The 17238-nt window shown below is 42.6% G+C and overlaps 1 protein-coding gene across 7 annotated transcripts in view; it reads right to left on the bottom strand.

Moving 5' to 3' along the window:
* Positions 1-8515: 8515 nt before the first annotated feature.
* The window catches only part of CARD11 (caspase recruitment domain family member 11), a 51164-nt gene continuing 42441 nt past the window's right edge, over positions 8516-17238 (bottom strand). For all 7 annotated transcript variants that reach the window (XM_065031448.1, XM_065031449.1, XM_065031447.1 and 4 more), the window contains 7 exons: positions 16979-17075; positions 15836-15931; positions 14783-14915; positions 14049-14228; positions 12759-12883; positions 11806-11921; positions 8516-11258 (listed from right to left, as the gene is read on the bottom strand). In XM_065031448.1, coding sequence (XP_064887520.1) covers positions 11054-11258; positions 11806-11921; positions 12759-12883; positions 14049-14228; positions 14783-14915; positions 15836-15931; positions 16979-17075 — 952 coding nt within the window. In that variant the 3' untranslated portion in view covers positions 8516-11053. The remainder of the gene's footprint in view (positions 11259-11805; positions 11922-12758; positions 12884-14048; positions 14229-14782; positions 14916-15835; positions 15932-16978; positions 17076-17238) is intronic.

Below are 17238 nucleotides of genomic sequence, written 5' to 3'. Positions count from 1 at the left end.
AGTTTCAGCACTGAGTGGTTATTCACTATTGGAAGGAAAAGCATAATTAATGCCAAATACTGGTTTAAATAGAATCACGTTTCTTGCTGTTCGCCACGTTGAGGTAACACTCTGCTATTTTAACATCCTTTTTATTATAATATTGCCCTGTTTCTACTGGGATTACAGTATAGGGAGGTTAAGAAAAGTGGTTTATGAAGTTCATCTCAGACATGGAAATGTGGAGAGAGGGGGGAAAAATAGAAAACGTAAGTAGCACAAAATGGATGAATAAGGGAGCACTTGTGGCACAGGCCGCACAAGTTTTGCAACTCATAATATGAATCTGCAACCCAGGGATGATTAGAAGAGTGTGGGATGTATAGTGGAAGGTCTGAGACTTGGGGCTCGCAGCAAGGGTCACACAAATCAGACGTAGTACTGGAGAGGTGCTGAAAAATGCTCAGGGTTTTGACTTTACATTTATTTTACAGAAGGTAAATCAATATCTCTTCACCCCAGTGCACTCGTATCATATGGCTTTCTGTTACAAGGTGACCAGGGCTTGAACATGTCTCCTCTGAACTGAAAACAGCTTCATCCAAAGAGATCTTTTTTCTACAAAATGTCTAAAGCACCGTATTACCTCATAGCACAGGGTGACGGGACCCAACCCAGGATTTTGTTGTACAACCTCGGAATCAGTGGATGGAAACTATTACTATTCAAACAGTAAAGCATGCAAATTGAGTGGGAATCCAGTACCATTTGCATATATTAAACTATTTTGTTAAAATGAAGAATATTCAAATGAGATTTGCCACACAAGAGAGCATTTTCAAAGAGACTGAGTAGTCCTACTGGGAGAAACGTTATAAAAATAGGCTAATGAAGGGTCAGTCTCTTCTATGTGTCACAAGATTATTTCACAGCAAAGTGTATTGTCATGCACACTCATTTACTCAGACTCACAGGGCCTAATTGATTTTGGAAACCGAAGCTGTATCACGTCACCACTGGAGGGAGACATCATTCCTTAAAAAGCTGTGAAACTGCTGCTGCCACCAATGCACCCCAGTAAGAAAGGGTGAAAACATAATCTGGAGAAATAACAGCTGCTGAATTTGATCCAGGCTGGACACAGGAAATCACAGGTTCTAATAACAATAATAATACAGCATGAATGAAACAGTGCCAGATTAACAAAGATACTTAATACTTCCACTCTGATCAATACCGCTCAAGTGAATCTTATCCTGGCATCTGAACTTGGTTCAGGTTAAATCCACCACCACTATCTGTATGTTCTCCTCGCTCCCTCCCATCACTCACAAGCTGTGCTTGCAGAAACCCATTTGTGATGTTAAAGTCTCAGGCTGATATTTCCTAACCCTTTATCTGACTGTGACCTCGAGTGTGACCAAAAAATCTTCCTGTAGATGGCATCATTTTAGTTTTCACTTAACCCTCAGTGGCCTAGTGTCCTATTTTACAATCATTCAATTACCGCTACTGCTGATGAAAAAAACCCAGTGAGAAAATAATCATTTGGTGCAGCTGAAGGTCATCAGCTGCAGGAGGACAGGGAACCATCCGAGGAGCTCAAAGCCGTGCTGCTCAGATACTGTTGGACAACTCACAGGTGTCTGTTCGTACTTCAGAGAGGGGGCCAGGGCACTCCAACCCAGCATCTTCTGCTCTAAAAACCAAAAGCTTCTGCTAGTAGAACAAAATAAGCAGTAAAAACAACAAAAAAGCAATTCTACCTAATGTCACGTGGCATCTTCCCAAAGAGGATGATGTTGCACATGTCTATATAGACTCTTTCTGTTGTGTGCTTGCACGTGCATACACGTTCTGTTAAAGTCACAAAACAGCCTCTCAGCAAGATAAAACATGTGATAAGAAAGAAAACAATTCCTGTGTGCGGGACTGTCCTGTTTCCAGTAACACTGAAGAGCCCACGGAAACTTTCAGCTCAGCTGACTGCTTGTGGATGCTGTTTTGAACTTTATTAATGACACATGCTACCACCTGCTAGCCGCCTCCTCACTCTTGAATTAAGCTAATTATAAAATTAATGCAGAAAACAAAGCTTTTTTTTTTTTTTTTTAAATATATTCTCATCACCTCCCCACGCAACTGCATCTCACACCTACAGCTGCAGCCAACCACGGGCTTCCTGTTGTATGCATTGAATGGGGCAATCTCAGAATAAATATAGTTCAAATGCTTCACTTATAAATCTCTAGAGTGAAATCCTAGTTGTGATGAAAACAGGAGCTTCATCAGAGATTTTGATAGTTTTTTTCAGGCAGTTTTTAAGTTGCTTTTGTTTCTCGGTGAGCCTTGTTTATGGAAAGGAGACGATTAATTCAGTCTTACAGCTTGTGCCATCCTTTGTCTTTTTGTTGACCCATGCGTCAACTTCCATAAACCACCACATACCTCCTGACAGTCATCATCTGGTTTTCCCTGATGTTTTACATGTGCTGGCTGAAGTTTGCAAGATCCGGCTTCTGAACAGTGATCTGAGACACTAGAAAAGAGCCAGGAAGAAGCAGGAAAAAACACGTGTCATCACCATCATCCCCATTAATTTTACTGCAAGACAAAACCTCATCTTGAAACCACCAGATCATCCCAGCCTAAGCGTATGTGTATGCCTACGCTGCACGCTCTTTTATTGTATTAATACCTTTTAGCTGCTTTAGCTATGGCAATGGTTCTTGTCAGTGCTCAGAATTTGTAAGATGTCGTCTTGGAGATGTAATTTTCAGATGCGCACAGTATCCATGATCCTCATGGATTTCCCTGGCACTCCACCTGCAGGACTTCACACACTGGTGGAGCCTAATTATCACAAAATCTCCCTGCCTTGTTTAATAGCGGAGAAGGTCGTGGCTTAGTTGCGGGAAGAACCCACTGTTCCGACTGTCATCATAGAAATAGGAAGAGCTAAAAAGACGAGAAATTCAAACATGTACCCCTACAGCACGGTGCAGTTCAATCTTCCTGAGGCATACAAAGTAAATAGGAGTAATAAAATGTGATAGGAAAATCAATTGGAACAAATGAAGCACTGTCTGTGCTGTATTCCAGCTTCTCTGTCCCATTGTTACTGCTTTGATTAATAAACAGCAATCTGATAATGAGCAAATCAGCTCAGCACCAGGATATGGCGAAGTAAACGCTGCCGACATGTTACAATGACAAAGCTGAATCTCAGCAGCGGGTTGTTTTTGGAAGACTGTTCGGCTCTTCCAGGGGCTGGTCAGAGAAAGACCATCAGGCAAAGCTGCTTGGGAGAGAAGCTGTTGTAAGCCGCTGGATTTGATGTTATATTTATAAATGTGCACTTAGAACTAGGCATCAAATTTTCACATCCATTTAATAGAACTTCACCCCACAGGCTTTCTCTAGGGTGCAAAAATGAAGGTGACAACCAAAAATTGGCTCTTAAAACAGTATTTTAACATACCGTAATGTTACTGTAAAGAACTCCAACTAGGTCAGAGTTGTCAACAAGCTTAGTTCCTGCTGGTACATATTCAGACGGAACTGAAAGGTAATGGAATTGTGTCCATTTACGCCAGGAATAAATCAGTTTAATTATGAGTTGTTCTTTATTTCTTACCATGTTTATTTCTTTCCTGAACATTGTGGATGTCCCCATGAGCAGAGCTGGAGATGGCCTTGTGGAGCCCTTCCTGAGCACTGCCCCAGTGTGCCCTGGTGCCTTGCTAAGCACAGTGTTAGGAGTTACTCTCTGGGTACTACTTTGTGAGCAGGGGATTAAACTTGAGTGAGTTTCAGTGCCTGTTTCTGTTTCCTTGCTGTTTTGCTAATGCCTTGGTAGATGCAATCACTGCAGGCTGTGCCAGACATCCTTGTTAGTTCTCCACTTCTTCTGCGAGCAAAAATTATCAGATTCACTGACATTTCAGACAGAGAGACAAGGAGAAGTGTACATAATTGATGTGAGACCACTAGTTGCAGTGAATTTAAATCAGAAAAAGGAAGCTGTTCTCCAAAGTACTGGATATACCCATCACTTGTCATCAAGAAATGGTTCCAAGATTTGACTGCTGACCACAAGAAGGCTTTTCTACCAACTTGTGAAAAAGAAGTTAATGGAACAGAGAATAAAGGAGAAAGTTATCACATCTTAGTTCTCAGGTGGAGTTTTTCCAGACTGCCAAGGTGGCAAATTGGCTGTATTGCCAGTGGCCTGAAAAGTCAGGATGGCTGCTGTATCTGGGGAGGGACAGATCGAGTGGTAGCTATTACTGTTCAGACTGTTTTGTAGCAATGAATTCACGTCTCTTCTGAAAACAGCGAGGGAAGCAAGCTGCACCCCAGAGCTCCTCCACACTCCAGCCCAGCTCCGCTACTTCACACGACTTCCCATTTTCCCTGGTGGGAACAGCCTGGGAACAGTCCCAGTTCTTCATCCCTGGGACGGTACCACTCCATTCTGCACACACAGCCTGGAGCTGAACCATCTCGTGTGTCCTTTAATAACCTCTAACCCACCAGCTGCTGTCACCGCACTGGTGACACTGGGTGTTGCAGGTACTTTACTGTCTGGCGGCCCTGTCTTGTTATTTGCCCAGGCAGGACGGGGATCCTGTGCAAGAGCCATCTCTCCATCTTTGTCTTTCCGTATCTGCAGTTTGGAAGAAAATCAATATTGCTGCTTGTTGCTAAATTGTCAGACAGCTTTTGATGCTAATATCTGATGAAGCAGACATGCTGTTGTAGATATTTACTCTCAAACAGGTTCTCAATCATCCACCATCTGCTTTTAAAGGGTCCTTTTTTCCAGTGACTAATGGTGCATTTAACCCCGGAGAGCCTCTGATCTGAACATCAGAAAGTTTCTGCAGCAGAGGAACAGAAAAAAGGAGGCGGGGGAGAGAGGGTGGATGAGCTTCCTGTTGTTCTAACTTGGCTTACTGGTAGAGTTCTCAAATCAAACTAGAAATCTCACCGCTTAAGGCAGCGACCGCTCAAATCCTTGATACAGCACCAGACTTGTATTACGTTCTCGTTCGGAGTCTGGAGAGCAGAGCAGAGCAGACCGACGGGAGCCAGACCGTGTCACTGACCTGCATGGACAAACCGCATCAGCTCTCCGTCCGCTTGCTCTATCTGCACAAAGATGTTAACACCTTTCTGATAAAAAAGCAGTAGTTCTAAAGGTGAAAACTACAGGGATGGGAGGCCTTCTGTTTGCTTGTGCAGGTTCAGAGACAGAGATCAAAATTTACATTAGAAAGAGTCAGGAGAAAGTCCGTGAGAATGGCACCGATTCTTCAGTGTTTGGGTCCAGGATCATCCCTCAGGGTTAGAGGTAGTTTTGCAGAAATATTGTGTGATTTTGGGGAGCGTGGCAGAGTTCTGCAGTACTGGAAAGACACAGGAGGGAACTTGGTGTCATGGTCTTTCAGCATTGTGCTGGCTCAGTCAGGATTTCTGTTCAGGGAAGTGTCAGAGTGGTCACCCCGGTTCCTGCAGGCACTGTGTGGGCAGGACTGTCACACCGCGGTGTGAACCCTGCTGGGCCAGGAGGGGCGGCCAGGCAATCGCTGCACTGCCACCCACGCTGCCGGGGAAACAAGACACTGTTCAGTGTGCTTGAACCAAAAATCACACTGCGATTCGGTCTCCAAAGTCAAAAGGCGCTTTGCATTGATGCACAGGAGAGCTTCCTTTTTCTTCTATAGACAAATCTGTTAAAGCATAAAGTTTTTTTGGAATTACAGTTTCAATTTACACACTTTTAAAAAGCATTTGGTGCACTAGATCACTGCATAGCGCTCTGAAGAAGGATCTCAGGGGTACAAACCCCGAATCAGCCCACGTGTTACATGGAGCGGGGAGCAAACGAAAACTCCGGAAACTGAGCAAGCAGGAGAAATGTGGAAAACAAACTAACAAGAAAGGAATCACAATCTCTTGGTTGAAACGTTCTGTACCTTTTAATAGCATATAGCACAAAATAGTGCTGTCCTATTCAGTTCCCAGAACTGAATGAGAGCAAGGGAGGTAGCAACTGCACCAAAGGGGAACACATTTGATAGGCTTCACAGTATATGCTGATTAATGCTGAACAACTCGCAGTACTCAATTCAAATAATTGCACGATTCTACACTGTCGCCCTCCCGGAAGTCGCAACCCCCTAACTGTGTCTTGCTTTTCCAGTCTCCAGGGGACAGCGTAACAACTGCTGCTTCCACATCCCAGCCCATGTGCCCGTGCACAGGGTTGTAACCTGCGTCACAGCTCCATGGTTCCCAGCCCAGACCCCTCGGAGCTCAACTCACTCTGCCCGAGTAGTGTCTCTGACTCCATCCTTGCTACAGAGTTTTCAAACCCTAGGCCACGAAAATAGCTTGGCACAAAAGAATATAGAAACCTCTAACAGGTTTACAGGCATTTTTCCAGCTTTGGCAACTATCTCCACTTAAAGTTCATAGGCAAAAGTCTGCTGCGTGTGTGTTCTCGTTCCCTTGCAAATTGTGCTGCCAGAGCTGTCTGTGCTGCAGACAGACCGATTGACAGCTTCGCCTCCAGCCAAAATTCTGATTCAAAGGAATATCAAATTCTGTATAATAAAGTTTGCATGAAATTTTTACCTGCGACAATTCCCCAATGTGCCGAACTGCATGGTACTGACTTATATAATACATCATTTTAGCAGCAGAGTTAAACAAAATGCAGAGCCAGATTCGGTTTGATTTTTTTCCTCATGATCATAGACATTATACCACATCTGATAGATATAAGCCATTACTTCCATTATTTTGTAGTACATAAACATCAAATTTTCTTCAACAAGTGTCTCAATCAAATCAAATATTTAAATGCAGACTGTGAAATATTGAAAGGGAATGCTTCAGTATTATTGAAATACTTTGCATTTAAAAAAAATAAAATAAAATGTTAGAATGGAAACATTTCCATAGACTGTTGATTTGGATGAAAACACATTTTCTAGCAGAACAATATTCCATTGAAAAATTTTCCAATTGCATTTTGTAGTGGCCAATTTTTCAATGACATTTTCCAAAGAACAATTTACATCTGAAAATTTTTCAACAAGCCCTTGTGAGCTCTTAAAGGAAAGAAGTAGTAGTTTTCCAATAACAGATTTTGAAAGGCGGTTATTATTCTACGCTTTTCTCCTTTCTGCACAAAAAGCAGCATACCAAATAGAGGGCAATTGCCCAGACTTTCTGTTAACTCCTTTTAAAACTTAACATACAAACTGCTGAGAAATGTTTCCAGATGTCAATTAAAAACCCTAAGTGATTTGATTTTAAAATGGAATGATGTAAATGTTGTTTACCTTAGACAGACACACGCAGCTGGTGTCCAGACACGTCTGTCGGGCAGCTTGCTCTGATCTCAGGTGTCCAAGCACGGCATCCAGCTCAAAGCCGGGTCTGCAGCTTGGGTTTTTCTCTTTATTAGACCGAGTTAGGGAATTTATCTGAATTTCAGTGGTACCTGCAAGTCCAGTTACCGATCACCAATCATACCAAGTGCCAACAGTACAAAAACACCCAAAGAATATTCCAAAGAATATTCCAATATAACACTTGCCACATCCTTCCACTGATGAGTCTGCTTTGGTTGTGATAGTTTACAACAAACATTTACAGCATTTCCAACTTCCACTTTGTTTCCTTAATCATTGCCTCCAGCTTTTCAACCACACAACCACTACCCAAGCTGCCTGTGCCTAGGTGGGCATTTCTATATGTGATGAGGAGCCCAGTTTGTATATATTCCGTGTACATGTGAGGAGGGAAGCGGTTGGTAGCTTAAGGCACCACCTCACAAGTGAGACTTAGCAGAATGAAAAATACTGCAACGATCTACAGCCCAAGTTCCAAGTTTGCACTTCGAACCTGCCAGTGCAGGGCTTGGAATCCACACTCATTCCAACACTCTGACATTTAGGGAAATTGATGGCCTCTTTTCAAGCCTGTAGATTTGAATGTATTTCAGAAGATGCAGAGGTTAATTTCTTCAGGTTTAGATGGAGAGCATTTGGATTGCGATCAGGAGCACCTCCTCGGCCAGTGTGAGTGATAATGGCCCCTTTTGCTCTGTTGCAGTTCTGGAATGTGCTCTAGCTATAGGTTTGCCCTTTGGGTTCACATCCAGAAGTCAAGGGGGAATATACTCTTCAGTCCTTCCCCACTGAGTCCAAGAGAGATGAGGGTTCTGCAGGCTACAGCACACAGCTCTGGCGGTGAACTTGAGCCTGGCTGCTTTGCATCACACGAGTAGACACCCACAACGCCTTATAGTATCTGCAGAGCTGGGATTTACAGGAGATGCGCTCAAATACCAAGAAGAAAAGTCTGGTCCATGCATTCAGTTCTCTGCTGTTTCACAGGAATAATTAGATCTGTTGTTTTCTGCCTCAATCTCTTGTTCCACTTTTCGTATAAGCTGGTTTAGCTGTCCTAAATTACAGATCAAAAAGCTAAATGCTAAAGGTCAGGCTAATTCTCTAGTTTGTTTCTATAGTGCCTTTAAAACAACAAAAAAAAGACAGTGCAGAGGGCAATTAATCTCATCCTTAGATAGCCACCTACGGTAAGTTAGACAAATGGCTCTTTGGAGGTGTATCTCCATTCCTTGTAAAAGGAACCTCCTTTAGACTTTGGCATATACCTTTCCTATAACTAAAGTTAAGTGAGATAAATCACATCCACAGCTGTTTTGTGTAAAGAGGGCTCAGAAATACAGCTGCCGTGAGAGAAGATCGCTGCAGAAACAACCACGACAGTTTGAGACACTTCATCCCTCCGCCGTCTGTTCGAGCCGTTCCACCAGATGTTACTGATCCCTGTGGCACAGCCAGTGGGACGGGGACGTCCTGCGGGTTCTGTCCGGTGAGCAGTCAGCTGGTGGCTCCTGAAGGGATCTGACGCTGACCTGGCTGAACTTTTTGCTGAAGCAGCTGAGAAATGCTCTTATCGTCCCTCCCGTTGCTCAGCTGTGGACTCAGAGCTGTCACAAGAGGGGCAGTAACGAACCACAGGCAGCTGTTACACAAGGTTGCATTATTAGGACATCAGGAATGAATGCAAAATTCTCCTGGAAGGCTTAACTTTTCCACCTGATACTTTCTTGTTGAGCTACAGAGGATCTCTGAAGAATCATCCAATTTGTTCTATTTATACCCCAGTCGGTTGTTATTCTCTGCCCTGGAGGGAGCTGCAAATTGTGTATGCAGCCTGTACTTTGTAAAGAGATTGAAAACCAGTAGTATCCCCCTGCTTGCACAGTCCAGATGTCACTGAGCAGGTAAAGAGCTATTCGCTGAGGAATGCCAGCTACGAAGAGTCTTTCAAACATTAATAATTTGAGAAACACAGAAGCAGAAAGTTAGATGTAAAGTGACACAAATGACTTCCAGAAGGTACCATTAGTTAAAAAATGATGTGCATAAAAGAGCAGAAAAGCACAATTGCACAAGTTAACATGGGCTGACCCCGTCTACCTGAGAGGCACCCACAACATCAGAAGTTCATTGCAAAGACAATCTAGGAAGGCAACCAGGCCAGATGTTTTGCTTGGATTCCATTTGTCTTTTGATTGGCAGCTGCTGCACAGCAGCCTGAAGCACCAAGATGGGGAACTTGGGATGAACACAGAAGCAAAGGTAAATTTGTTACTAAATGCATCTTAAAAGGGAGGGATATGGCAAGGCACGAAGGATCTAAGGATAACGGAATGTGCAACTCTTCATCTGTAGGTAAATTTTCATTGCATTTCAGATCAGCAGTTGTGCAAGTCATTATTATCTGGTCAGTTTTATTGAATCAGTTTGGCAGTCTCAATACAGTGTTTAATGTATAGAGGAAAAATTGTAAAAGACTTCAGAGATTTAGGAGTCTAAGTCCCACCCATTATCGGTGGAGCTCAAGCTCCCTCAGGAGTTAAGTGCTTTTGAAAATGTGCCCTTCTACGTTACGCACACACTTCTGAAAATGTTATCCTACTTGGCCACAGCACAGTGTGACGCTCAGTGGTCTCCTTGCTGTCAATCATGGCAGAGAGGTCAAGGACTGAGTGGCTGGCAGTGATTACTGCCTTATGAAATTCTCCTTTCCTTCCTCTCAGCACAGTCCCTCCTGTTGAGAGCAGGCGTGTTGGCAGGCAACGGTGTTGTAGAAAAACACGGATTTCAGTGGAGAAACAGAGAAACCTGTTGCCTGGAGAAGGCACCGTGGTATTTTCCATAAGTAAAAAACATTTAAAATGGAGAGATGTACAAATGAACACAATGCAGATGCGAGGATAAACGAAATGAAAGAGATTGGAAAGATCTAATGTGCCGCTGGAACAGTGGAATCTATTTTCCTGTAAGTGCCAAGACTAAAAAGAAAACCTGTAAAACTGTTACGTACAATGGGGGTATGAAAATGGAAAACAGTCATTTTAATTAATGCCAGGAAGAATAGCTATTTTATTATCTTCTGATTAAAATGGTTATGGAAAAACAGGGCTACAGAGCAGCTATGGCCATCAGCAGTAGTGTTTCTCCTGCTACCAACCAGCCTTCAGCTTCCTTAATTATGTTCAGGATCCCACCTCAGGGTGTGTGTGAGGTGTATCTCAACTCCGTATCCTTTAACCCAGTCCCCAGGCTTTATTCCACTTATCTGGTCTCATCACAAATTTTCAGTGAGACAAATGAGATCCATATTTTCAGCATAATAAATTACCCCAAGCTCCCTCTCAAGATCTTTGTCCTTCTCGCACGTTAAGCAGCTGCTGTCCCGTAAGAGATGCCGGTGGGTCAGAAGCTGTGGTGGTGGCTGCGGTGTGCCCCGCGTCCTGGATCCCCAGTGTCTGCACCGTCGGCTGTTCAGCACAGCTCCAGTTCCATTCCACGCACGAATTCTGCCGGCAGCAAGTCCCCAGCCAGCAAGGGGGAAAAACCAGGAGCGAGCGCTGGGCACTGAATCAGAGAAATCTGCAAGCCCCTGCTCCACCTGGGTATGTCCTTTTGTCACCAAAGAGCTCCATTTGACTTACTGTTTTTTATAGCTGATCTTCATCTATCCAGATGACTTTACGCTGCTCTTCTCCAATCCTGTCTTTTATTGTTCGGATAAGATCTTCAATACTGCTCCACGCATCTGCCTCTACAGAGGCATAAAGACACGGCAGCGCTTCCAGTTCCTTCTCCTTCAGACGACACATACGTAAAAACTCATCTTCAGTCTCCGGCTTCGGCAATAATTTCCTGTATCAAATGAGCAGACCAAAAATAAAAGTCTTACCTTTTAAGTTAATCCTGAGGTCCCAGCTGTCCCATCAAGGATTTATTTTGTACTGAGTGTACAAGCAATAAAAGCAGTGGAGAATACAGCTACTTCAGGTCTATCCTCCTCTTACCTCCATGCTGCCCCCGAGTAAAATATTTGCTATGGGGAAACTATTTAAGAGGACTGAACGCAGGGAGGGTGCAAGTGTTTACGAGCTTTCCTCTCCCAGCCAGCGTTACCGTAAGAAATGCTGTGGGAGTGCTGAGCATGGAGAAAACCACATATTGTTCAGTCTCGTCCTCCCACAACGCTCATTGCTATCAGTGACAGCCAAAGAGCGCTGGATTTGGGGAATTCCTACTTTCCCTGGCTGTAAGATTTCAGGAAGGAGTTACGTGAGGAAATAGTACACATAGAAGCGCTAGATGAAGAGAAAAGAGGTTTTCAGTGAGAACACTATTGAAATGGAGAATTATTCACCGAATAAGACAGAATATCAAATATGCAAAAGTTTTGATATGTTACCTGAACCTCTTGATGTTTTTCTCTGAGACTCTGATAAAGAGAACAATAGGATATATCTTGGCTTTGATTAAATCCTTTGTGCAGCTTATTCCAGCTTCCAGGAGACAATGCTTGTTCTAAAAACAAAGTCATAACAGTGTGACAAAGGAATGTTCACTGCTGTGGAATCTTGAGATAAAGGTATCCACACCTTATGGGGTCAGCTGAAAAGCTCTCCATCTACCATTGCACTGATTTAAAACCTTTTCATCAAATACACATTTAAACTCCAGACTCCTCCTACTGGGTTAAAATCAGTCAGTCAAATAACAGCTGAGCTTAATAGCTTTCTGGAAAGGTTTAAAATAGATTAATCTCAAGATGAAGAGTATGATAAAATACCAGTTTTACATAAATACACAAACACACACACTTGCTCTTTGTTCAGAAAGAACATCTGCTGCGGCTACTTGTGAGAGAAAAGAACAACACTTTAGTTCTTCTTTTTTCCATGCTGTGCATCAAACCTGCTCTACTAGATATGTGATCTCTGGCTTTGACATTGTTATCTTTGCACTGTACACCCTTGTGCCTGTGTTTCAGGCTATCCTTTCTTTTGTCTAGGTCCTTGTATCTCTTATGCTCTTGCACATTCATATATACTTATGATATGAAAAGGAACTGAATAAGGGATGGAGCATTAAAAAAAGAGAAGAGATATTTTTCTGCATCAATGTGGGTCATCACAGGGAATAAGCGAGAATATGAAAGGATGTGGCAGAGGATGAAAAAGAAAAGGAAAAGCAAGAGCACAAATAAAAGCCGCTCGGGAGAATAAACACAAATCTGAGGTTGAAGGTAAGCAAGAGAGAGAACATGCAACTGTAAATGGGTTAGTCTCGTTTAGGAAGAAACACACACTGCAGACAGATTCCCAGGCAGCCGGTTGAAGGGATACAGGGAATTCCGAGCACCTTGGCAGCAACAGCCTCAATATTGGCAGGTACGATACATTCACATGTGTTCAGGTTCTTTTCTCTGCTGAAGATGACGGTCTCTGTTCTTTGCTTCCTTAAGAACTCCTCCTTTGTTACAATATCTGGAAAGAGATGTGGATGAGGACAAAATCAACATTACAACAACAGAACACCTGGAAAACTATCCAATAGTACTTCACATAGGACGTAAGGATGGTTCAGGGAAAGAGGACGAGCGATGAATTGTCTTAACAGCTGCCTCATTTCTTCCATTGAATTCAATTAAAGCTTAATCTGATCACAGCTGAGCAGCTCAGCTCTATCCTACACCAGTGAGGCCTTGGGCAATTACTACAACACTATGAGGGCATTAAATTAAAACAGTAAATACAATTCCAGCACCTAATGTTATATAGAAACATTTCAGGGCTGGAGGATGCTGAGAAGTGCTAAAAAAAGAAGGTCGCTTCAGTACAGGCTCCTAAAACAAGGATTTAGTGTTCCAACATTTGTGTTTAAAGTTTCAAAAAATTTGGCTTAGGTTGCAATGTGTGGTACTGGCCCCTCTGTGAATTGCAGCTCTACATCAAAGCTTTTGTTTTATGTTGCCAGACAGGGGATATTTATTATAACACTTAAGTTTTCAGTTTCTCTGTCTGGATAACTGTAAGACTGCATTCTATGTGGTGGGTATTCAGCGCTGGTGTAAAAATGAAACGTCAGCTGTGTTTAATGCTGTGTTGTATACAATCCTGCCCTACAGCAATCACGGCATTGCATATTGCTTTAATAGTAAACACTTAGCATGGAAGAAAATCAGTCTTTTGAGCAGATCAAATGCACAATCTTCACAGCCTTGGACGAGACAGGAACCTAAAGTTGCTCTAGGGAAGATATTCCTCATAATAGCAAATACTAGAAACAAATTAATCAAAATTTCACATTGCCTAGATGTGCAGTATGCAAACAGTATGCAAACACAAAGAGCACTCGCAGCATTTCAGTCTCTGAGGGGCATCCTAGCAACCACACAGCACACAAATGGATAATATTCATAGACACAGAATCTCACAGCCGTGTGCACTGCCTGTCTCAAAAACATTCAAATATCTCAGATATTCTCAAAGAGCAGGACTTATAGCTACACATCACTCTGATGTGACTTGAAGTACCTCAAATAAACTATCACATGTGCATGTCCACACATGTGCGTGCAAATATATATATATACATATATCTGTGCGTGTTCATATTTCCAACAGTGAGGGTTAACAGTCATCCCATTACCTGGCTTGCATATGTTGAATTCCAGGGCACCTCCAGAGTTGAGAAGCTTCTGTACCAAGGGCTTGGCGAGCATGGTGGGAGTGAAAAGCACGGGGCGCCTGCGCTCACAGTGGATTGGCCTCACCAAGCTATACGGGATCAGGCTGAGCCTCTTATTGATTTCACTTTCGGAATCCAAATCTGAGTGATGAACAAGACATTTATCCTCTGATTTCCTCTCCATCAGTATTTGAAGAAAAAGGACAAACACATGAACCAGAAATGACATGGTTAGTCATGCTGGTCCTTGCTTTCTCTTTTGCCAGGGTTGCCTTTACTATATATCTAATAGTATCATGTCCAACCTAATACTAAATAATGGAAGTGACTTTTGCTTTCAAGACATTATTTCATAGTTTAACACGATACTTGCTTGAAGAATCTTTCTGCTTATTAGCTTGACTTGGAGTTAAATGTCTTTTTGGACAAAAAGCAAGAAAGCACCTATGAAGAACTGCCAACCAAACAGGAAGTTTCAGTGTCCTAAACTTGCTCAGGAAGGTTTAGTGCTCCAAGCACTTTTAGCAAAATCAGCGTTTTGGTTCACAAATGCTGTAGAATTTTTGCACAGAGTGGGGCACAGAAGCTAGTAATAGGAAAGACCTATAACATATCCTTCACAGCCATGCTGTTGTGTAGGTGGCCTTTGTATCAGTACCGTGTGTGTAAAAGCTCTTACTATTTTACATCCATACCTTCCAGCTTATCAGGCAATGGCTTCTTTGGTTCAGATGAGGTCCGTGCCAGACCAGAGGGACAGCCAGTGACGATACGGACTCGCTCATTGCTATTCATACGCTTATATTTGTTTTCAGACCTACTGACAAACTGAAAAGGTGAACAAAGAGATTTGACCCTCATCTCTTACATTCTTTATTTTCCCATGTATTCATCAGCCCACACTTGTTATCTACGAGATGTGAATTACCAACGTCTATCAAAGACAAGACTCCATGGATCTGCTGACTGAATTCTAAGGCTCTTTAAATATCATAGATCTGATTCAGAGCCTTTGTTAATCCCCTTTGGGATTTCTTATTTTGTTCTCTGCTCTTAAGCAGCATGTTCTTTTTCTTCACAGAGCTCCCTGCTATAGCCAGTACAAGCACTGATGTGTCCACAGTAACACACCCACGCTGAGGGTTTGGACAACAGTATCACAGGTTATACCCCAAACTCTGACTCTTCCTTGCTGTACCAGAGAGACTTAAAACCTCCCAAATGTGGCATTTTTACACTGAGAAATAGGCTTTATGCTTTCATTCCCCATCCACCCAACTATTCCTCTATCGAAATACTAATCCCTCCTCCTGTATACTTGCTAACCAGCTTTCTTCACCAGACTTTTTTGTCCTTCGCCCACACAGTCTCTGTCACACTTGGAGTCACTGACCTACAATTAAAGGACTATTTTCTCATGGAACCTCATCTCACAGAGACTTGCGGATTTGGTCTTTAGTCCAATGGACTTGTCCTCATGGTTCAAGCAAAGCACATACATGTTTGATTAATCAAGCTATACTAGTAATGGAAGGCATGCACTTAAACACCCCACGACACAAGAGTAGTTAAGAACACACAACCCATTGATCCTTTTCATATATTAAATCTCTTTTTCAATAGGAAGAAATCCCGATACAACCTCTGTACCTGAGGTGGGGTTTCTGAGGACGTTAGGATAGCTTGAGAATATCTGCTCTTCAGATCCACTATTTCAGACATTGCATTGAGGATTTGAACTTTATTACCTGTAATATCTGGCCCAAAAGAAAGCTTGCCCGGGATAGGCGAGGGCTGGTTTTGGGGTCGTTCTGCGGGGCAGGCTCCTCCGGCTGCAATGTATTCTGGGAAAAAATAACACAAGAATTTGTCTGTTCCTCCCTTTTTTTTTTTTGTTTGTTGTGGGTTTTTTTGTGTTGTCATTGTTGTTTTTAAACCACAGCATTCGAGAAAAGGCAAAACCAGACATTTTATATTTCCAATAAAAGGGACAGTGACTGATTCATATATATCCCAAATACAATGTTCTAAGCAAACTGTAGACATAAAATGGTCTACACTGAGAAACACTGCTCCTGTTTCCACATTCCTTCCTTTACAAGAGGCTGCTCTTCACAGCTTAAGAAAGAGCATGCAAAGCTTTTGCTTTAACTAGCATCTCTGCCAGTGATCTCTGTGCCTTTGATCAGTGGAGACTGGAGAACAGAAGGAACGTCTGACACTTAACCTTGACTAAAATCAAGTACAAGCAGTGGCTACCGTGTCTCTGCAAATGTTAGAAGCATGTACGTCTCCCAAGCTCTAAAAATAACTTATGGTAACTAATATACCAGGAAGTAAGTTTTCAATTATGTAAAGATGGAATTCTTGGGTCTACGGAAAGAAAAATGAAATTACTTCCACTGAGGGAATAGGAGAAATCGGCAGGGTTGTTGTGTGTGAAGACCTGGTAATCCCACTCCTCTCCATAGCATGTGGGTTGGAAGAGACGGGTCTTTCTAACATGGGGCAATGGTAGCTCTGTGGATTAGATGCTTGTTTACAGTAGGAGAGAAATAATTCTGATTATTAACTCCAAGGACACAGCTGCTTCTTCATGTGGATATGAAGATCCATCAGACGTTTACAAACAGAGAAGAATGAAAAGCTAAGACAGAACAGATATTAGACTTTTAAACTGTACTCCTCAGAGCTGGAAGGGTTAATAGGTGCGTTGGAGCCAGGGCCATTGCCAGGGACAATATTATTTAAAGCAAACATAAAGTGCCCATTGCGCAGGAGAATCAAAACCTATACAGAGTGTGAAAAGGACTTTCTGTAAAATTAACATAATGATAACAGGTAACAGTGGAGTAACAGGTGTTACAAAGACCTTGTTTGTAGATACTTACTCGGAGTGCCCGAAGGGTATTATAGGAGCTTTCTGTCTCATCTTTGCTCCCTCTGTGCATCAGCCGCTGCAGCTTCACCAAAAGAAGTTGCTGGGCTCTGAAAGAAAGGGTGGAATCACATAGATCAAGATACCTTTGAAACCGCTCAAAAGAAGGCTGGACTGCAATGGGTCTGTACCTACAGAAAAGATTAAACAGAAATAGCAGTGAGGACTCAGTGAACCACACAGTAAATGCAGGAACAAAACAGTGAGCAGGAC

Source organism: Columba livia, chromosome 15, assembly GCF_036013475.1.
Source record: "Columba livia isolate bColLiv1 breed racing homer chromosome 15, bColLiv1.pat.W.v2, whole genome shotgun sequence".
NCBI classification, from domain to species: Eukaryota; Metazoa; Chordata; class Aves; order Columbiformes; family Columbidae; genus Columba; species Columba livia.
This window is presented reverse-complemented; position numbering and strand designations above follow the sequence as displayed.